Source organism: Poecile atricapillus, chromosome 15 (genome assembly GCF_030490865.1).
Source record: "Poecile atricapillus isolate bPoeAtr1 chromosome 15, bPoeAtr1.hap1, whole genome shotgun sequence".
Lineage (NCBI taxonomy): Eukaryota > Metazoa > Chordata > Aves > Passeriformes > Paridae > Poecile > Poecile atricapillus.
The window spans coordinates 15,726,024-15,741,405 of record NC_081263.1 but is presented as its reverse complement, the minus strand read 5'-3'; the positions used below and the strand labels follow the sequence as shown (position 1 = coordinate 15,741,405).

The window sequence follows — 15,382 nt, the reverse complement described above, 5'->3', positions numbered from 1 at the left end:
ACCTGCCCCTGCTTCATATTAAAATTATCTCCATGCCTCTTTGCAACTGCGCTCTGTTCGTTGTTGGTCACTCTGGGGGTCGTCTGGGGGTCTTTGGGGCTGAAGTCAGCAATCTTCCTCTCAGCTGAACTTTTCACATTGCACATGCTCCTTTTAGTCCTTTAACCATCTTTCAGACTTTGATACCATTTCTCCCGGCTTAGGGGTCCAAAGAACCCCCTTATCTGTAGTGCCTTTGTCCTTGCATCCTGTTTGCACATTCTAGCTCTTTATCTTACCTTGTAGCCTTGCTCTCTCCCTGTTCTTGTGGGAGCAGTAAGCATTTCACACGGTTTTGTCAGGCCCCACTCTCCACCCCTTTTAGTCAAAGCATTTTTTGATGCTTGATTCCTAATTCTTAATTTCTCTGTTTCAGTAGGTTGCAAGATTGAGCTCATCAGTCAGGAAAATGAAGAAGGAATTGGAGCATATCCAAGCAGGAGACCTGCACCTTTTGGCTTAGGGGAGGTCTTGCTGCACTGGCCTCAGGGTGCAGAGAGGGAAGGAAGAACGGGATAGTGCCAAGTAACAAAATTGCTTCTGCACCACCTCTGGCTGCAGAGGAAGGTCTAGCTTTGCTGATAAGAGCCTGTTGAAAGCACAGGCTTGGAAGTGTGGCTGTTCTGAGGCCTTTCTGCTGCTGTTCAGGCCCCTCAGCCCTGCGGTGTAGATGGGATCAGGGTTGTACATGAGTATTTGCATTCTACTTCTCTGAATAATTTATTTCTGGCACAGACCCATTTCTTTCCCCATTGTTACTAGAACAGCAGTTGTGCATGTTAAATTACAAACCTACTGGGCTCATGAATTTGCCCAAAGAGAGTTGGCTGAAGACCAGCACTGGCCAGTGGCTGCCTGCTCACTCCAGCTGGGGCCGAGGGCTATGGCAGGAGCAAATCCCCCCAGGTTGTGGCAGTGAAATCAGCTCCATGGGCAAGTCACAATATGTTCACCAAGCCTCAGCTGTGAATGAGGTGCCTTTTAATTGAGACATTACAGGTGGTTATTCCTGCATGTCCAGCAGGATCCTGTTTTATGTAACTTACAATCCATGCATTAAAAGGTTTTAAAATCAGCTGTTTTGGGCACGGTCAGGGGCTGGTTCTCCCCGGCTGCTGGTCCCAGCAAGCAGAGTGGTGAATTATGGGGATGAGAGCACTCTGAGGGTCCATGGCTGCTGCTTGCAGGCCTGCACCCATGCCACTAAAACAGTTTGAACTTGGCAGGTCCAATGAGGTTGGGCTGTTCCTCCAGCTGGTCCAAGATTTGGTTTGTTGAACATTTCCATCCTCTCTCTGCTTCTGTGGAAGTACAGATGCCAGGGGTCCCATTGTAGCATGTGGGGCAGGCAGGGCTCCTCTGTGCAGCCTCTGCCTCCTCCCCCCTTGGGTGTTGGGTGAGGCCCAGGGTGCTCATGCATCCTTTCCCAAAATGTGCAGTGAGGGAAGGACAGAGCCTCAGGCAGCTGCCTCCCCCAGCATCGCTGCCTGCCTGGCTCCACATTGGTCTTGGCTGTCCCAAGTTCCAGCTGTTATAGATACATTTTATATTGTTGGCTTTTCACAAATATTAAAATTAATGTTATGTGTATAAGAATGAGAAATTTTGTTGTATTAATATAGTTTTCTTTATTTCTGTTATTGATGAAATTTAGAAATAGTAGTATAATACATATATGTTAGGCTATGGCATAGTATTAAAATAAAAACTGCTTTTGTTTGTATAATCCAAAGACTGAGAAAAAAAAAATAGCTAGAGACTCCTGCATTTGTAAACTATCTTATCCAGATGAAGACAGCAGTGACCAGAACTCTGGGGGAGGAATTTATTGCATTTCTGGTATCAGGGAATGTAAATCTCAATGGCACCAAGAGGATTGATCTATTGGGAAGGGGGCAAGAGAAAACTAAACAGAAGAACACCAAAGATCCTAAGAAGGATGTATGAATACGTGTGAGAATTTATGGATATGTAGTAGGGTTCTGTTTTTAAGGGACAATCCTTTGTTAGTAAGGTGTGCTCTCTTGGCTGAATGCAGAGACACCCGGCCGTATCTGTATACTTTATTTTTTTCTCCTAATTGTCTTTTTTATTAAACTTCTAAATTCTATAAAAATTATGTGAACCTCATTTTTCACACAGCCAATGGACCCCAGCAGCAACGACGACTGTGGCTGAAAGCAGGAGAAGGCTGAGCTGTGGTGTCCACCACAGAGCTGTGGCCAAATGGAGCCCTGTCCTCAGCTGTTCTCACTCTTCTTCACCACCTTTCCTGTGGGGTCCAGCTCGGGGGTGTCAGTCTCTGAGATGATCAGGTAGGAGCTGATGGCTGCCCACAGGCCCTGCCTGATGGGAGTCCTCCAGTGGGAATGTGGTCACCAAGAACAGGAAGGAGCTGCTTGAGAGCAGATAGGGCAGTCAGCAGTCAGCCGACATCTCCTTAAGGGTCAGGTGGGAGACCCCCAGCCCCCTGTCCCAGCTGCCCCCACCTCCCAGTCTTGTCCCAGTGGAGCAATGGCTTCTTGATGACAGTGAGTACTGTGGGGGCTGGGGCCACCCTTGGCCCTTCCATGGAGCAGGGTTTGCTGAGGGGGCAGCAGGGCCCCTCACTGAACTCTGGGCAGGGACCCAGCAGCATCAACGGGGTTCACCCCCTGCCCCCCAACCTGGGTGCACCTGGGCAGGGGGGGACCAGCTGCCACCTTTTCCCCCCTCCCTCTTTTCAGGTCATGGAACATCTCCCCACACACTGCTCAGGGTGCCGGGGGGCTGGTGGGCCATTACCAGCAGTAGTGGTCCACCAGGTTGTGCAGGCTGGGGAAGGTGAGCTGGGGTGAGATGTAAAGACATCAATTGTCCAGCCAACGGATGCAGTAATGAGTCACTGAGGCCCAGGCAGTGCAAACACCATGGCACACCAAATAGCAGCCTGGCAGGCACAGGCAAAGGGCACTTGGCTGAGCTGTCCCAGGCCCCTGTCATGCTCAGCCCCAATGCCTGATGCACTCATACACACTGCAGGGGTTCAACCATCCTACAGAAGCAGCAGGCATCACCTTTCTCCCCTTGGGCTTTGTGCCTGCAAGCACTTCTGTGCCAGCCCCATGCCATGAGCACCCTCAAAACAATGTAGGTGATAGGGAATGGCTGGTACATCAGGTGGCATCGGTACCACAAGTCACCTGCACAGTGGCAGGATCTCCTCAGAAGTGTGATCCCCTTGGTGTGATGGGGCCCTGTTTCTTTTTGCAGGCTGAGTCTTGTTACTTCTCTGCATAACCCAAAGCTTCAGGAACCTGATGGTGGTTTGCTCTTTTGAGGCCCCACAGAAGGGGCTCAGCACAGAGTGGGGAGCAGCAACAGCAGGAAGCAGCCCTGTAGGCAGGGCCATTGCCATTACATGTGGCAAGGGAAGATCATTCCCTTTCACTCCTTGGTACCCTACTGGGGAGGACTGGGACAGTAATGGAGATGGGTCTGAGGGCTCTCACCTGGCCTGGTCTGGCTCTCCTGTATCAGGAAGGATCTACTGTGGTTGCCTGGATGGAGCAGCAGCTCCTTCTGCTGGCTGATGCCCTTGTACCACCACCTGTGCAGACGCTGGGCACTGGCAGAGCCTCTCCTGGCTTCCAGGGACACCCAGCATCCCAGGCATGTCCTGGGGACACTCCAGCATGCCATGCCATCTCCCCAAGCCCCAGCCACTGCTCAGAGCAGTGGCCAGAATCTGGCCTCAGGGTTGGACAGGTTCTGTGGTGGAGCCATGTTCCTTGGGGCCCTCCTTTGGACAGATTTTTCTCAGCACATATCTGTTGCCCTGAAAATTAAACTTCTGATCTTGTTTTCATAGTTTTAGTTACTTTCCCAGGAAAGTAACTATAAACATAAGTGTTTACATATTCCTTCTAAGAAACGTCTTTGATAGACGTTTCACATGGCCAGTGTGATTGGGAAGGTGGTAACTTAGTTATCCAGTCCCTGGTCATTGTCAAGTATCTATAAATACTGGAGTCAGAAAATCAAGTTACTTCTTTTCCTGTCATACCATTGAGACGTGCCCATGTGAATCATTCCGTGTCCTTTAGCAACATATATCCATGACTGATCTTAGCCACACAACTGCTGGGGATGTGGCACTTCTTGCCAAAAACCTTGGATGCCACCAGCCACCACTCCCTATCCCTTTGGGGAAGAGACATGAGCCATCCTGAGTGGCTGAGGCTGCAGGATGGGGGGGGAAGAGACACAGGATTGGTGCCACCACCATGGCCTCACAGGCTGGACACTGGTCAGGAGTGCAGAGACCTACTCAGAGAGGATGCACAGCTGCTCCCCGATTGTCACACTTTATTAGGAACGGTGAGAAGTACGACACAGACTCTCTTAGCTGCGTTGTCCAAGAGAGCAAGTTTTATTATCTTTGTTCTTCATTTATAGGCAGGTCCGAGAGGTAAAACTCTCATTGGTCATTAAACTTACACATCATTATCATTGGTCAAGTGGAACACCACCCCTTGACTGTTTCTTCCAAGTAAACAACAAGGATCCTAAACAACACCTGCAAAGATTGTTGTCTTTCTCCAAGGGTTGTTTGGATTTTTCCTCATGCTTTCTCAGGCCAGAGTGAGAAGCTTGTGTGACTTAGTTTCACACAGGCTGTGTTCCCTGCTTGCTTTTTGCATTTATCATCTACACGCAATCCTCAGGACAGTGGCCACCTCCACCCTGGAGGGGAAGTCACAGAGGGCCAGGGCCTGGAAGCCACTGGGGGCTGCGGGGAAAGGAGAGAAGGCTCAGCATTCCCTTGGCAGCACCAGCCTGGAAACAGGCACATGGGGTATTGGATGAGCTCACAGCCAGGCACCCACCTGCCTGGAGTGGAGATCATGAGGTGTCAGTAGATGCTGCTGGAATGCTGAGTGGCTTCTCCTGGCTGGGCAGATTCCCCATCCTTGGGGTTCAGTCCCCAAGGGCTTGGCCTGTGCTGCTGCTCTCTGGAAGGGACTTGGTTCTTGGGTCAGGATTCCCCACCCTGTGTCCCAGGCAGGGCATTGTTGCAGGGTGGTGCTAACATGGTCCAGATCAGGGCTCTGGGCTCTGGCTGAGCCTGGCTGGCTGTTCCCCAGGGAGCACTTCAAAGAAACCATTGCCCCATCACTGCCACAGAACATGTGTGGGAACTCCCCAGGACAGGGCATCCACAGCCTCATGGTGGACAGCCCCCAGCCAGGCTGACTTCCTGAGTGCTGCCATCCCACCCCAGACCCATATCCCCAGAAAGTGGGCACCCATCCCAACGTCCCAAGCTGCTGGTCCCCATGGAGATTGAGCAGCTGCAGGACCACCTCTTTCAGTTCCTTGACCATGGAGAGCTGCCACCAGAGCTATGTGTGACCCAGGTTGAGCCCCTCTCCTCCCCTGCCCTAACCCCTTCCTGCCTTCAGGAGAAGTGAACTCTATTTACCTGCCCCTTACTGCTGTCACCATTGTTTGGATGCTCTCATGCTCAGGTGGCCATTGGCCAGCTCTGCCCTCCCTTCCATGGAGGGGCCTCAGAGCACCCAGGGTGGCAATTCCTGCCCTTGCCAGATCCTCCTGGCTTGCCCTTGGCCCTGTTCTAGGGGTGGGTGTTTGTGTTCAGGTCCTGGGACTGGGGTTGCTCCTGGCAGTGTTGCATTGAAGGGCTGCGAGGTGATGGGGCTGCAGTTGCTGCCGCTTCCACGTACACACTAGAGAGGGTTTCTCCTTTTCACTCAATCAGAGGTCACCCATCTGAGCCCCTTCAGGGCCCTGGGGTGCCCTGGGCACCAGGGCCAGCAAAATCCCTGAGAGCACTCAAGGCACTTTGGGCATCACATGGGATTTATGGGTGCACAAGTGGGATCAATGGATAGCATTTGCAAGTGGGAGCATAGATGATAGGATTCGTAGGTTGAGGCTGGACAGGCACCATCCCCAGGGTGGTCTCAGTGAAGGGGGAGTGTCCCAGGGTGCCTCCTCAGTTGTAGCAACACCAGGGCCCTCAGCAGGTGCATGGTGTTGGATGTGATGAGCAGGGGTGGGGAGGTGTGATGCTCATGGACCTGCCCAACACAGTGCTGCATCCAGCACTACCCCATACGAGCACAGCCTCACACCCAACACTGCTCCACACCAGCTCTGCCTCACACCAGCACTGCCCAGCCTGTCTGTGCTTGGCCTGGGTTATGAGTGGGAGCAGCCCCAGCTCTGTTCCATCTCCATCCTCAGCCCTATCAGCTGCTGCTGATATGGGACCATTAATTACCCAAACTGTGTGTGTGTACCATTCACCTTTCAAAACAAACACTCCTTGTCTCAGCCAGCACCATCCACCCTCACCCCACCCCACCACTGCCCACTCCCCCACCCCTGCTGCCTGAGGTCAGAACCCTCTGATGTACACATGTACCCCCTTCCCTGCAATCCAGCCCTGAGGAAGTTCCTCAATATTTGTTCTCAGCAGCCTCTGAACTCATGGCCCAGCTGAGCCCCTCTGTGTCCCCCCATGATTTCCTGCTGTGGCCTCACAGTGTGAACTCACAGATACTTGCCCTGCTGCAGCTGCACATCCTGTTCTGTTTGTGCTGAAACGTGAAAGCTTCTGGTCAATCGTAATCACCTAGTGTGAAACACTCAGGTTCAACAGAGCTTTTAGGCCTTATGATGCTCTTGAGGTTCAGAACTCCCCTGAGCCTGCACTGAGCTCAGCAGTGCTGTTTTGTGAGTGGTTGATAATGTTTGGGAGACGATTAATTTGCTCTTGGAAGTGCTGGTGCAGCCCCGCTGTGGTTCTTGGGGATGTGGGATGCAAAAGCATAGTGCTCAGACAACAAAAGCATGATAGCTCAGGCCATAGGAGGTGGAGCCCTCTGTGCCCACTGGCCAGGGCAGCAGAAATGCACCATCTGATCTGGTGGGGAGGACTAAGGCTTCAGGCAAAGTGAGGCACAGCCACCTGCTGTTTCACGAGTTTAGACCAAACAATTGTTGCTTGGAGGAGCGGGAGCCCCTGATCGCCCCAGTCCTCGTCCTCCTCAGTGTTGTGACTGACACAACTTTGCTGTGGCTCCACCCTGAACAGCTCCAGGATGGACATCACACCCCACTGTGGGTGATCATCCCACAGTCCCCTATCCCTCAGCCTTAAAAAAAAAGGAAAAATCCCAACATCAATCTTGAGCCTTCCAATTTTCAGTCTTTGGCTATTGCTCCTCACAGCATCTTCTGGCAGAGTTTGACTCCATCCCTTTGTGAAAAATGAGGTTCACATTTTTTTTTTTAATATAAAATTTAAAAAGTTTAATAGAAAGACAATTAGGAGACAAAGGAAAATGAACAAACATAGTCGAATGCCTCAGCATTCAGCCAAGAGCATGCCTTACTAACAAAGGACTGTCTCTTAAAAAGGGAAATCTCTTGCATATTCATAAATGCTTATGTATGTTTGAAACATTCCTCTTAAGTTTTAGATGTTCTTTTGTTTAGCTTCAACTCCCCCCTCACCAACAGATCAGTCTTCTTGGCCCCATTAAGTCTCACACTCCCCAATAACAGAGGTTCAATAAATTCCTCCCTTGGAGCTCTGGTCACCGCTGTCTTCATTTGGATAAGATAATTTAAGAATGCAGGAAGGGTTTATGACTATCTTTTCAGCCTCTGGGTTATATGAACAAAAGCAGTCTTTATTTTAATACCATGCTACAGCTTTATATATATATATATATATATATAAAATATTATTTTTATCAATAAGATGAAATAAAAGAAACTGTATCAATACAGCAAAGTTTTCCAATATTATACATATAACATTCATTTTAATATTTGCAAAAAGCCAATAATTTATGTATCTATAACACCTTCTGCCAAGGAACATGTCCAGGTGTGAGGGGCAGGGGCTGGCAGTGGCTTGGTCCCAGGGCTGGGGGCAGCAGAGCACTTGGTCTATGGATTTCCAGGTACCCTCCCAGAACCCTCCCCTCCACCCCCACCATCCCCCAGCACTTCAGGCCCTGCAGCCCCCATGCAGAAACCTCAGCCCATGGCTGTGAGTTGCATTTTACCATCAGTAACCTGGAGCTGAGCTAAGCCAGATTCACCCTGCACTGCTGAAGGAGCCACCAATACAGAATTCTGTGATCTTGGGCTGGATAGGCCACTGAATGAATTTGTCCCAAGGTTTTGAGCAATTGGGAATTCAGGCCTAAGGGTGAGCACAGGAAATTGCTGTGGCTCCATTTGCCTGCCCCTTCTGTTGGGCAACCCAGTTCCCAAGGGCAGGGAAAGTTCAAGGAAATTCCACCAATTTTTCAAGGTCTTACTCCAACCTCTGGGCTGTCCTCGAGGGGTGGGAATTCACATTTATGCCCTGCAGCCCCCAGCTGACACTCCAGCAGCCAGTAGGGATCAGGATCCAAGCCCATGGAAGGCTGTCAAGCTCAGGCGTAGTTCATGGCACCCAAACACTTGGTCCCTTTACTAAACTAATTTTTCACTTTGTATTCTCCTTTGATTTTTTTGCCTTTTTACCAGTAAAGCATTTTCTTAATAAAAACAAGTCTACTTTTCCCAGTTATCTCACAATTAAACCTTTCCAATCATCACTACAGATCTTGCCTTGCTTCTGTCTGTGAGCCACACAACTGCACTCTCCGCTAAATCACTCTTCTTCCAAATTGCTAAAGTCTTATCTCCACACTAACCTGGGCTCCTGGTCCAGGAGCAGTCTGGAGCTTGGAGCTCTCTTTGTCCACATCATCATGAACAGCACTTGAGCCAGTTCCCGCTGTGGGATAATTTCCTCTAACTCATTTCACTGTCATTTAAATATTGTGTTTCCTTTCTTTAAGGCTGTATTTCTGGAGGCAGGACCACTCCTGGGTGCAGTCAGCTGGCATTAGATCTCAAGTGCTGCACCTACACGGCTCCTCTCCTACACGTGGTGCTTTTGCATCCAGCAGTGCTGAACTTCACACTGTGTCCAGGGGGCAGGTTTGGTGGTCTCCTGTCTCCTATAGACTTAGACTTCTGGTTTTTTCTCAATCCTCACTTTCCATCCTGTTTGCAATTCATGAGAACACTGTCTTATTTCTGCAATGACCTCCCCCAAGGTCTCAGACAGTCCAGGCCCCAGGGGACTCGCCATAGGTTATGGTAACACCTGACAGTGGGAGTAGAAGTTGGGCCTGGTAAGCAGCAGGTGAAGAACCAGGTGTGTTCCATGACAGGCTACTGGATGTCACATCCCTGTGTCCAGCTGTAGGGTGGATGTGCCAACAGACATCCCCCAGCTGTCCAAACTGCTCTGTCCTCTTGTGCTGTGACAGTGGTTAGCTGTGTCATGTTTGTGCAACATACCAGTGCAGAGCACTGCTCCAGGGACAGCAGGTGGCTCTGATTGCTAGCTGCTGGGAGGTGGTTCTTGACTGTGCTGCTGCAAACCTGTTATTGTTTCCATTCTGGACGTTTCTAGTTGCATTTTGGCAGAGGCCAGCTTTCCAATGACCTTGGACAGCCTTCTGCCAGGGGCCACAAGGTTGCCAACCACATTATTCTGGGGCAGGGGTGCCCAGTCCTCTCCCTGCCCTGGGGTAAGTTTGCAGCATGCAGCAGAAGACACTCCGACTGAAAACCCCCAGGGGTGCAGGTCGTGCCAAGAGAAACAAGAACACACAGTGTAACAATGAAACTCAGTTACAGCTTTATTTAATAACCGGTACAAAGTCCCCCTCAGGCAGAGCCTCCTGATCCTATTCCCTACCTGAAATGGAGCAGAACGTGAGCATGACCCTGGGAGGAGCTGGCTCCCATTGGGTCAGGGCTGCTCAGCAGTGAGGAAACCATGTACTGCTTATCAACTGAGACTTGCAGCAGCCTGACCACTCATCCCTTTTCTCCCATTAACACCAGACCCTGGCCTGTAGCAGGCATCTGCTGTGACCCTTAGTGACCCAGCCAGGTGTAAAAAGGTAGCACAATTGTGAATCCCACAAAGACAGTAACTATTACCTGCACAGAGGTGTTCACTGCTCATCTTTCTGACCTGACTCACTGGAGTATGCGAATGCTGGCTGTCACTGGTGTTTCCTGCTGCCACATAACTCAACCCTGTGAGATCCTGCCTGGGGCAGCAGCAGTGGGACACAGAGATGGCAGTGGAGGAGATTCTGGGATCTCCACCTAGCAAGAGGCAGTGCTTCCCATTTCATAACCTGCTCAATGTTAAGGATTCACCTGTGCCAGAGTAGAACAGTGACCATGTGTCACTGCATCCCTCCCTTCTGCTGGGTCAGCAGAGGGTTGCAGAAGTGGTCTAGAGCCAGGGCTGCTGGAGTTTAATCCCTTGTACTGGGTTAATAGTGCACCTTGTTAGTGTAGTTTACTGGTTAATTGCTTTGCATTTTCAGGAGGCTTGGGTAAAAAATCACTCTACTCCTTCTTAACACACAAACACAGGTAAGACCATATTTCTGACCATTTTCTCAGTCTTTCTCAGGCTGCGCGGCATGTGAAACAGCTCCAGGGACACCCAGATCTTCCAGTGGGTTCTGCATCCCAGGTACAGCTCTACACTACATTGCCTGCTCCAGTGCCTGGAGTGCCACATCCTTGTGGTCTTACTTTCCCACATCCCACCAATGACATACTAACTGCACCACAAGGGTCCTTTAGCAGAAGCACAACTAGAAAGCAATTCTAAACCTCACAAAGCCACAGAAATTATATTTAAATGGAGAGGGGAGACAACGGCTGTCATCTGGACTGATACACAGCACAGACAGGAGATGGCATCAGCATGTACAGTAATGGGACTTACTAAGACTGTGGAATGTCAATGAGTTTTAAAGAGACTCTGATGCCAAGATGATACAGAAAAGATCAAAGTAATGTCAAGTACAGAATACCAAGGAGGTGGCTGCTCAGATGGGCATGCACAGGTTAGAGAGAACAGTTAATGCCATGTCGGATGAAATGCTAAATTCTGAGTGGGTTCAGTGGGGTGAGTGGAGCTGTCTGAATCCAGAAGAGGGGCTCCTGCCTAACAGGATACTTCCATGGTTTGAGGTGCAGCCTGGAGGTCAATTCCTTCTGGGGTTCCAGCACTCCCTTCCCCATGGGTGCTGGCATGAGACCGGCTGCGGCTGCTCTCACCAGAGCCCACGCTGGAGGAGGAGTGGCTACGGGAGCGCATCAACCGGGTCATGCTGGCTGCTGGCACTGCAAGAGAGAAGAAATGTTGGACTCAGACAAGGAGGCACTTCCTGGAGCCAGGACCACAGTCACTCATGTTTGTGTCACTGGGTAAGCACAGAAAGCAGTGTACCCTTTGGAAGAAAACTCACTCTTCACTGCCAAAATTAAGTCTCTGCACGTCTAAAGCAAGATGTTTAAGGCCCAATTTCAAAAGGTCCAAGGTGAGCAAATGCCAGCAGTGTACCTGATCATCTGCAAGTGCAGCCGTGGCCAGTGTCTGTGCAAACCAAGGCAGTTGTGGCATGGATGACCTTTTGAAAGTTAGTCTCATCACTCTAGAAAACCACAGGGCTGAAGTCATGCAACAACAACAAAATACAAATGAAAGGTGGAAACCCATAGCACACATGGTACAATGATCAGCCCACCCACAGCAGGACATGCTGAGAGCAAAGCATCCAGAGAACAATTCCACTCAGCACACAGACAGGGGCCAAGGTGGATGCACGGTTGGAGGTACCTGACTCAGTGCTTAGGTGGCTGAGCTGCACATAAGGGACTGGAAACAACATGAGACAAGGAAAGGGATGAATACAGGAAAGAGCCAATTAGTTGTGGTGTGTGACTAGCGGCTGTACTACTCCTGGGACCCCCAGCTACCTTTCCTTCCATTCCCAGCTTGTACACTGCACTGAAAGCTCCCAGGATTTGTAAGAATGGCTGTTGATGAGCATCTCATGGAGGTGTCAAGTTCACCTAAAAATCCATCAGGGCCAGATTTCTTTGATGCCTTTAGCTGAAAATCACACTGTACCTGGTGACATTAATTCCCCACTGCACACCCCACACCTGCTCAACAGAGATACTATCTCCCTGGGGTATACTGTGTAACTCCACATATGGGATAGAAATTTATGTCTTTGGGATCAGACTCCTGCTACAAAGTCTCCTTCAAGGCCATTATCTTCCACCTGCAGTGTCAGCAGAAGTACATCCAGCTGCTTCAGCCCAGGTACAGCAGGCACAGGAACAGCTGTTGGAGAATTGGTTTCTGTATTCCTAGCAGTGCCCAGCTGTGCTTTGCTTCTATCTTGTTCTCCCCAAGAGAACTGACCACGCTCCACAGTGTCCCACAGTCTTGCCCATGAAAGCTGGGAAAACTATTCTGGGACCAGCTACTAATTCTGAAAGGAGAATGTTGGCCTGTCTCTCTCCAGTGCTGCATGTCCTATTGACAAGAGAGCTGACCCCCAAAGTGCTGCTGAAGCCCTTGCTCTGACAACAGCACTTACTGACTTTACTGACACCAGGAACACAAAAGACATGAACATTGAAACAGCGAGGCTGAGGGACCCTCCTCACACAGCATCTTCCTCTGCACGATCAGGCTCCTTTGGCCAACACTGGAAAACATGAGTGTCTGACATGTTTGTGTTACCTATGGAGCCCTGAGGAAAAGGACAGGTTCTCCTAAGCCCTGATCATGAGCTGGCAAAGCTGTGAGGAGACCACTGCAAGTGTCCCAGCTCTCACAGTGGCCATGCTGAGTGGTTGGCCAGCCACACAAACTAACCCCTTCCCTGACTCCAGTTTTTGAAGGCTCATTATCCACAAAAGGGAACTCCTGGCCCCAGCAGGCAAGAAAGCTGCTGTAGTGAAGAAGAAGCCCTTCTCCTGATGTTCCTGAGTAGTAAAGCCCTTCTTAGAGACAAAAAAGTAAAGACGCCCTTCTTCTCCAATTCCTCAGGAACACCAAGGGCAGGGGAGCTGAGAAGCTGTTAGTCTGACATGCTCAGGTGACAATGTCTTCTGCCTCCAAGCATGGGGAGGAAGCCCATAGACAGGAGATGCACTGGTGCAAAGCACAGCTCTCTCTGGTCTCTCTGAGTGCCTCAGAAGTCACCCAGGAACCTGTTCTGCCATTAGAGGGATTTGTTCTGGAGTATTGTTTGACCCTGGTGAGTCTGAGAGGAACAGGAACATCTGAGGAGAAAGGGAAGAGCTCTCACACCCAGACTAGTCACGAGGCTGCACTGCTACCTCCTTCCCCTTTGGAGAAGGTATGCACAGATTTGCTGGTTTTGGGAATACATTTTTCTGCATTAGCACAAAGACAGACTTAAAAGGTTTCACCAACATCAGCAACCAGAAAGGAGTCACCAACACATGTCAGGGAACAACACTAGTTTGCTAAGGCCTGTCAGCACACTAGTTGATTTTCCAGCATGGATGGATCTCCTGGCAACCACACTAGCTCAGGAGTAGGGACACAGATGCCAGTGGGCTCAGATGGACCAGAAAGCTTGAGTTCCCCTCATGACAACCCTGCTCCAAACCACAAAGTTGTGTTTGCCACTTACTGTAGCCCATTCCCTGCACAAAGTACTTGAAGGCTTCAGTCAGCTTGCCAGGCTGTGGAAACAGAGAGGATGGCTTTAGTGCAAGCAGAACAAAGGGCTCTGTAGCACCCAAATGCCATAGGAGAGCTAACGTGTGTCTCACCTGAACCACCTGGGGCAAGCCCCCGCAGTCGGCCATCTGCAACAGGAAACAAAAGGCAGGTTGAGCTGTCCTTCCTGCCCAGGACAATCCCAAACCACGCCAGCACCACCCACCCACCAGAGCTGAGAGCACCACACTGCAGTTTCCACCACCTCACCTCTACAGCCAGAGGAAGGACAAAGTGATACACCTTCAGAGACCTGCTGCTGACAGAAACCTGCACCTTGGAGGCCATGTCACCAAATGATCTCAGGCCACACTCCAGAAGCCCAGCACCTTCCCAGCCACCTCTCCCCCGGCCACTCTGCCCAAACCTGTCATTCTGCACTTCCATACAGCTGCTGTCTGGCACACTGCAGGGCCACATGTGAGGATCGGAAGGACCAGTACAAAGCCAGGAAAAAGGACATTGTTGCTGCAGAGAGCAGGGTGGAGGTAGGGCATCTCCGCTAACCCTCAGGGGTCTTCCCTGCTAGTTGAAGGTGGCCATAAATCAGGGACTGGGGGACCCCCTGACAAACTCTTCCCTCTCAGCTCTGGCTCCATGGAGTAGAGAGCATGGTCCTGAATGACTGTCCACAAACTTCTCAAAGCCAGATGTATGGAAAGCAAAAACCTAAGTGGAGCAGAGCAAAAATAGTGTCTTTATGCTGGCCAGAATGATTCTAGAGTAGCACTTGCCTTCAGAAGGGTAGTTTTGGTTGGGTCAAGACGTGAATTGCACTCAACCTAGAAAAAAGAGAGAGGGACATGGTGTCACACAGAAAACTTGACTCAGATGTAAAATGTGGGATAGCTGCACCAGAAGCAGTGACTGTGTTCAGCAATGGGAGCTTCTCTGTAGCCAGGAAGGACTGAGCAAGAAAGCAGAGATCATGCAGGAAGTAAACAATGAATAAAAGATCCAGGGAGAAATGGCAGGTGTTCCATCTAAGGGACCTTGTGATGACAAGTCATGCCTTCAACTGAAATCATCCCCTAATTTTGGGATGCACTATAAATCCCTGGAGCACATTCTGTGCTCTGACAGCACGACTAGGAGGGAAGAAGACTTCTGTGCAATGCAGCATGACGAGGTCACTTAGTCCCCTGGCCAGACAAGGAGGCCATGACCACCCCTTCTGTGTAGGACTGCTGCAAAAAGGGAATAGGCAGGGGCTCTATAGGAAAAGCAACCTCAGCAGAGGAGGCTATCCTGGGCTGGGAGCCTGGGCAGCCAGACAGGCACACTAAAATGCAAAAGACCCTATCCCATACTATGCTGTGGCCAGTAAGCAATGGGAATCTTCAAGGATAGTATCCTAGAAAAGTCAAAACCTCCAGACTTAATTTCAGACTTCCAGATTAAACAGATCAAGGCAACAGGCCATGGCCAGAAAATGCTCTCCAGGCATGGCTCCTAGGTTCAAGTTACTGCTTCAGGAGACTCCTATCCTCTTCCACAGTTTTAGATAGCGGCTTTTGTTCACAACCCCCTGGTGTCCCCACAATCCCTGTCTGACAGGGAGGAACAACATCCACCACAACCACACTACCCTGTGCCATGCCCTGTTTATAGCTGTGCTTGGGAGGGAGTGGGTTATGGGTGTCTGCAGAGGACAACAGTGCCTAAGTCCTGCCTTCCTGA

The 15,382-nt window shown here is 50.4% G+C and overlaps 2 protein-coding genes across 6 annotated transcripts in view; both read right to left on the bottom strand.

Moving 5' to 3' along the window:
* Positions 1-2,279: 2,279 nt before the first annotated feature.
* SLA2 (Src like adaptor 2) lies at positions 2,280-5,113 on the bottom strand. The gene is given in 7 exon segments (XM_058850345.1): positions 2,280-2,385; positions 2,824-2,968; positions 3,531-3,634; positions 4,141-4,221; positions 4,349-4,384; positions 4,735-4,810; positions 5,071-5,113. Coding segments are annotated over 7 exon segments (591 nt in total).
* Positions 5,114-9,737: 4,624 nt separating this feature from the next.
* Positions 9,738-15,382, bottom strand: part of NDRG3 (NDRG family member 3) — a 63,661-nt gene continuing 58,016 nt past the window's right edge. For 2 of the 5 annotated variants that reach the window (XM_058850803.1, XM_058850805.1), the window contains 5 exons: positions 14,437-14,484; positions 13,756-13,791; positions 13,614-13,665; positions 11,774-11,812; positions 9,738-11,277 (listed from right to left, as the gene is read on the bottom strand). In XM_058850803.1, the coding sequence (XP_058706786.1) occupies positions 11,099-11,277; positions 11,774-11,812; positions 13,614-13,665; positions 13,756-13,791; positions 14,437-14,484 (354 nt within the window). In that variant the 3' untranslated portion in view covers positions 9,738-11,098. Of the gene's footprint in view, positions 11,278-11,773; positions 11,813-13,613; positions 13,792-14,436; positions 14,485-15,382 lie in introns of all 5 variants that reach the window. The other 3 variants (XM_058850801.1, XM_058850802.1, XM_058850804.1) reach the window with 2 other exon arrangements.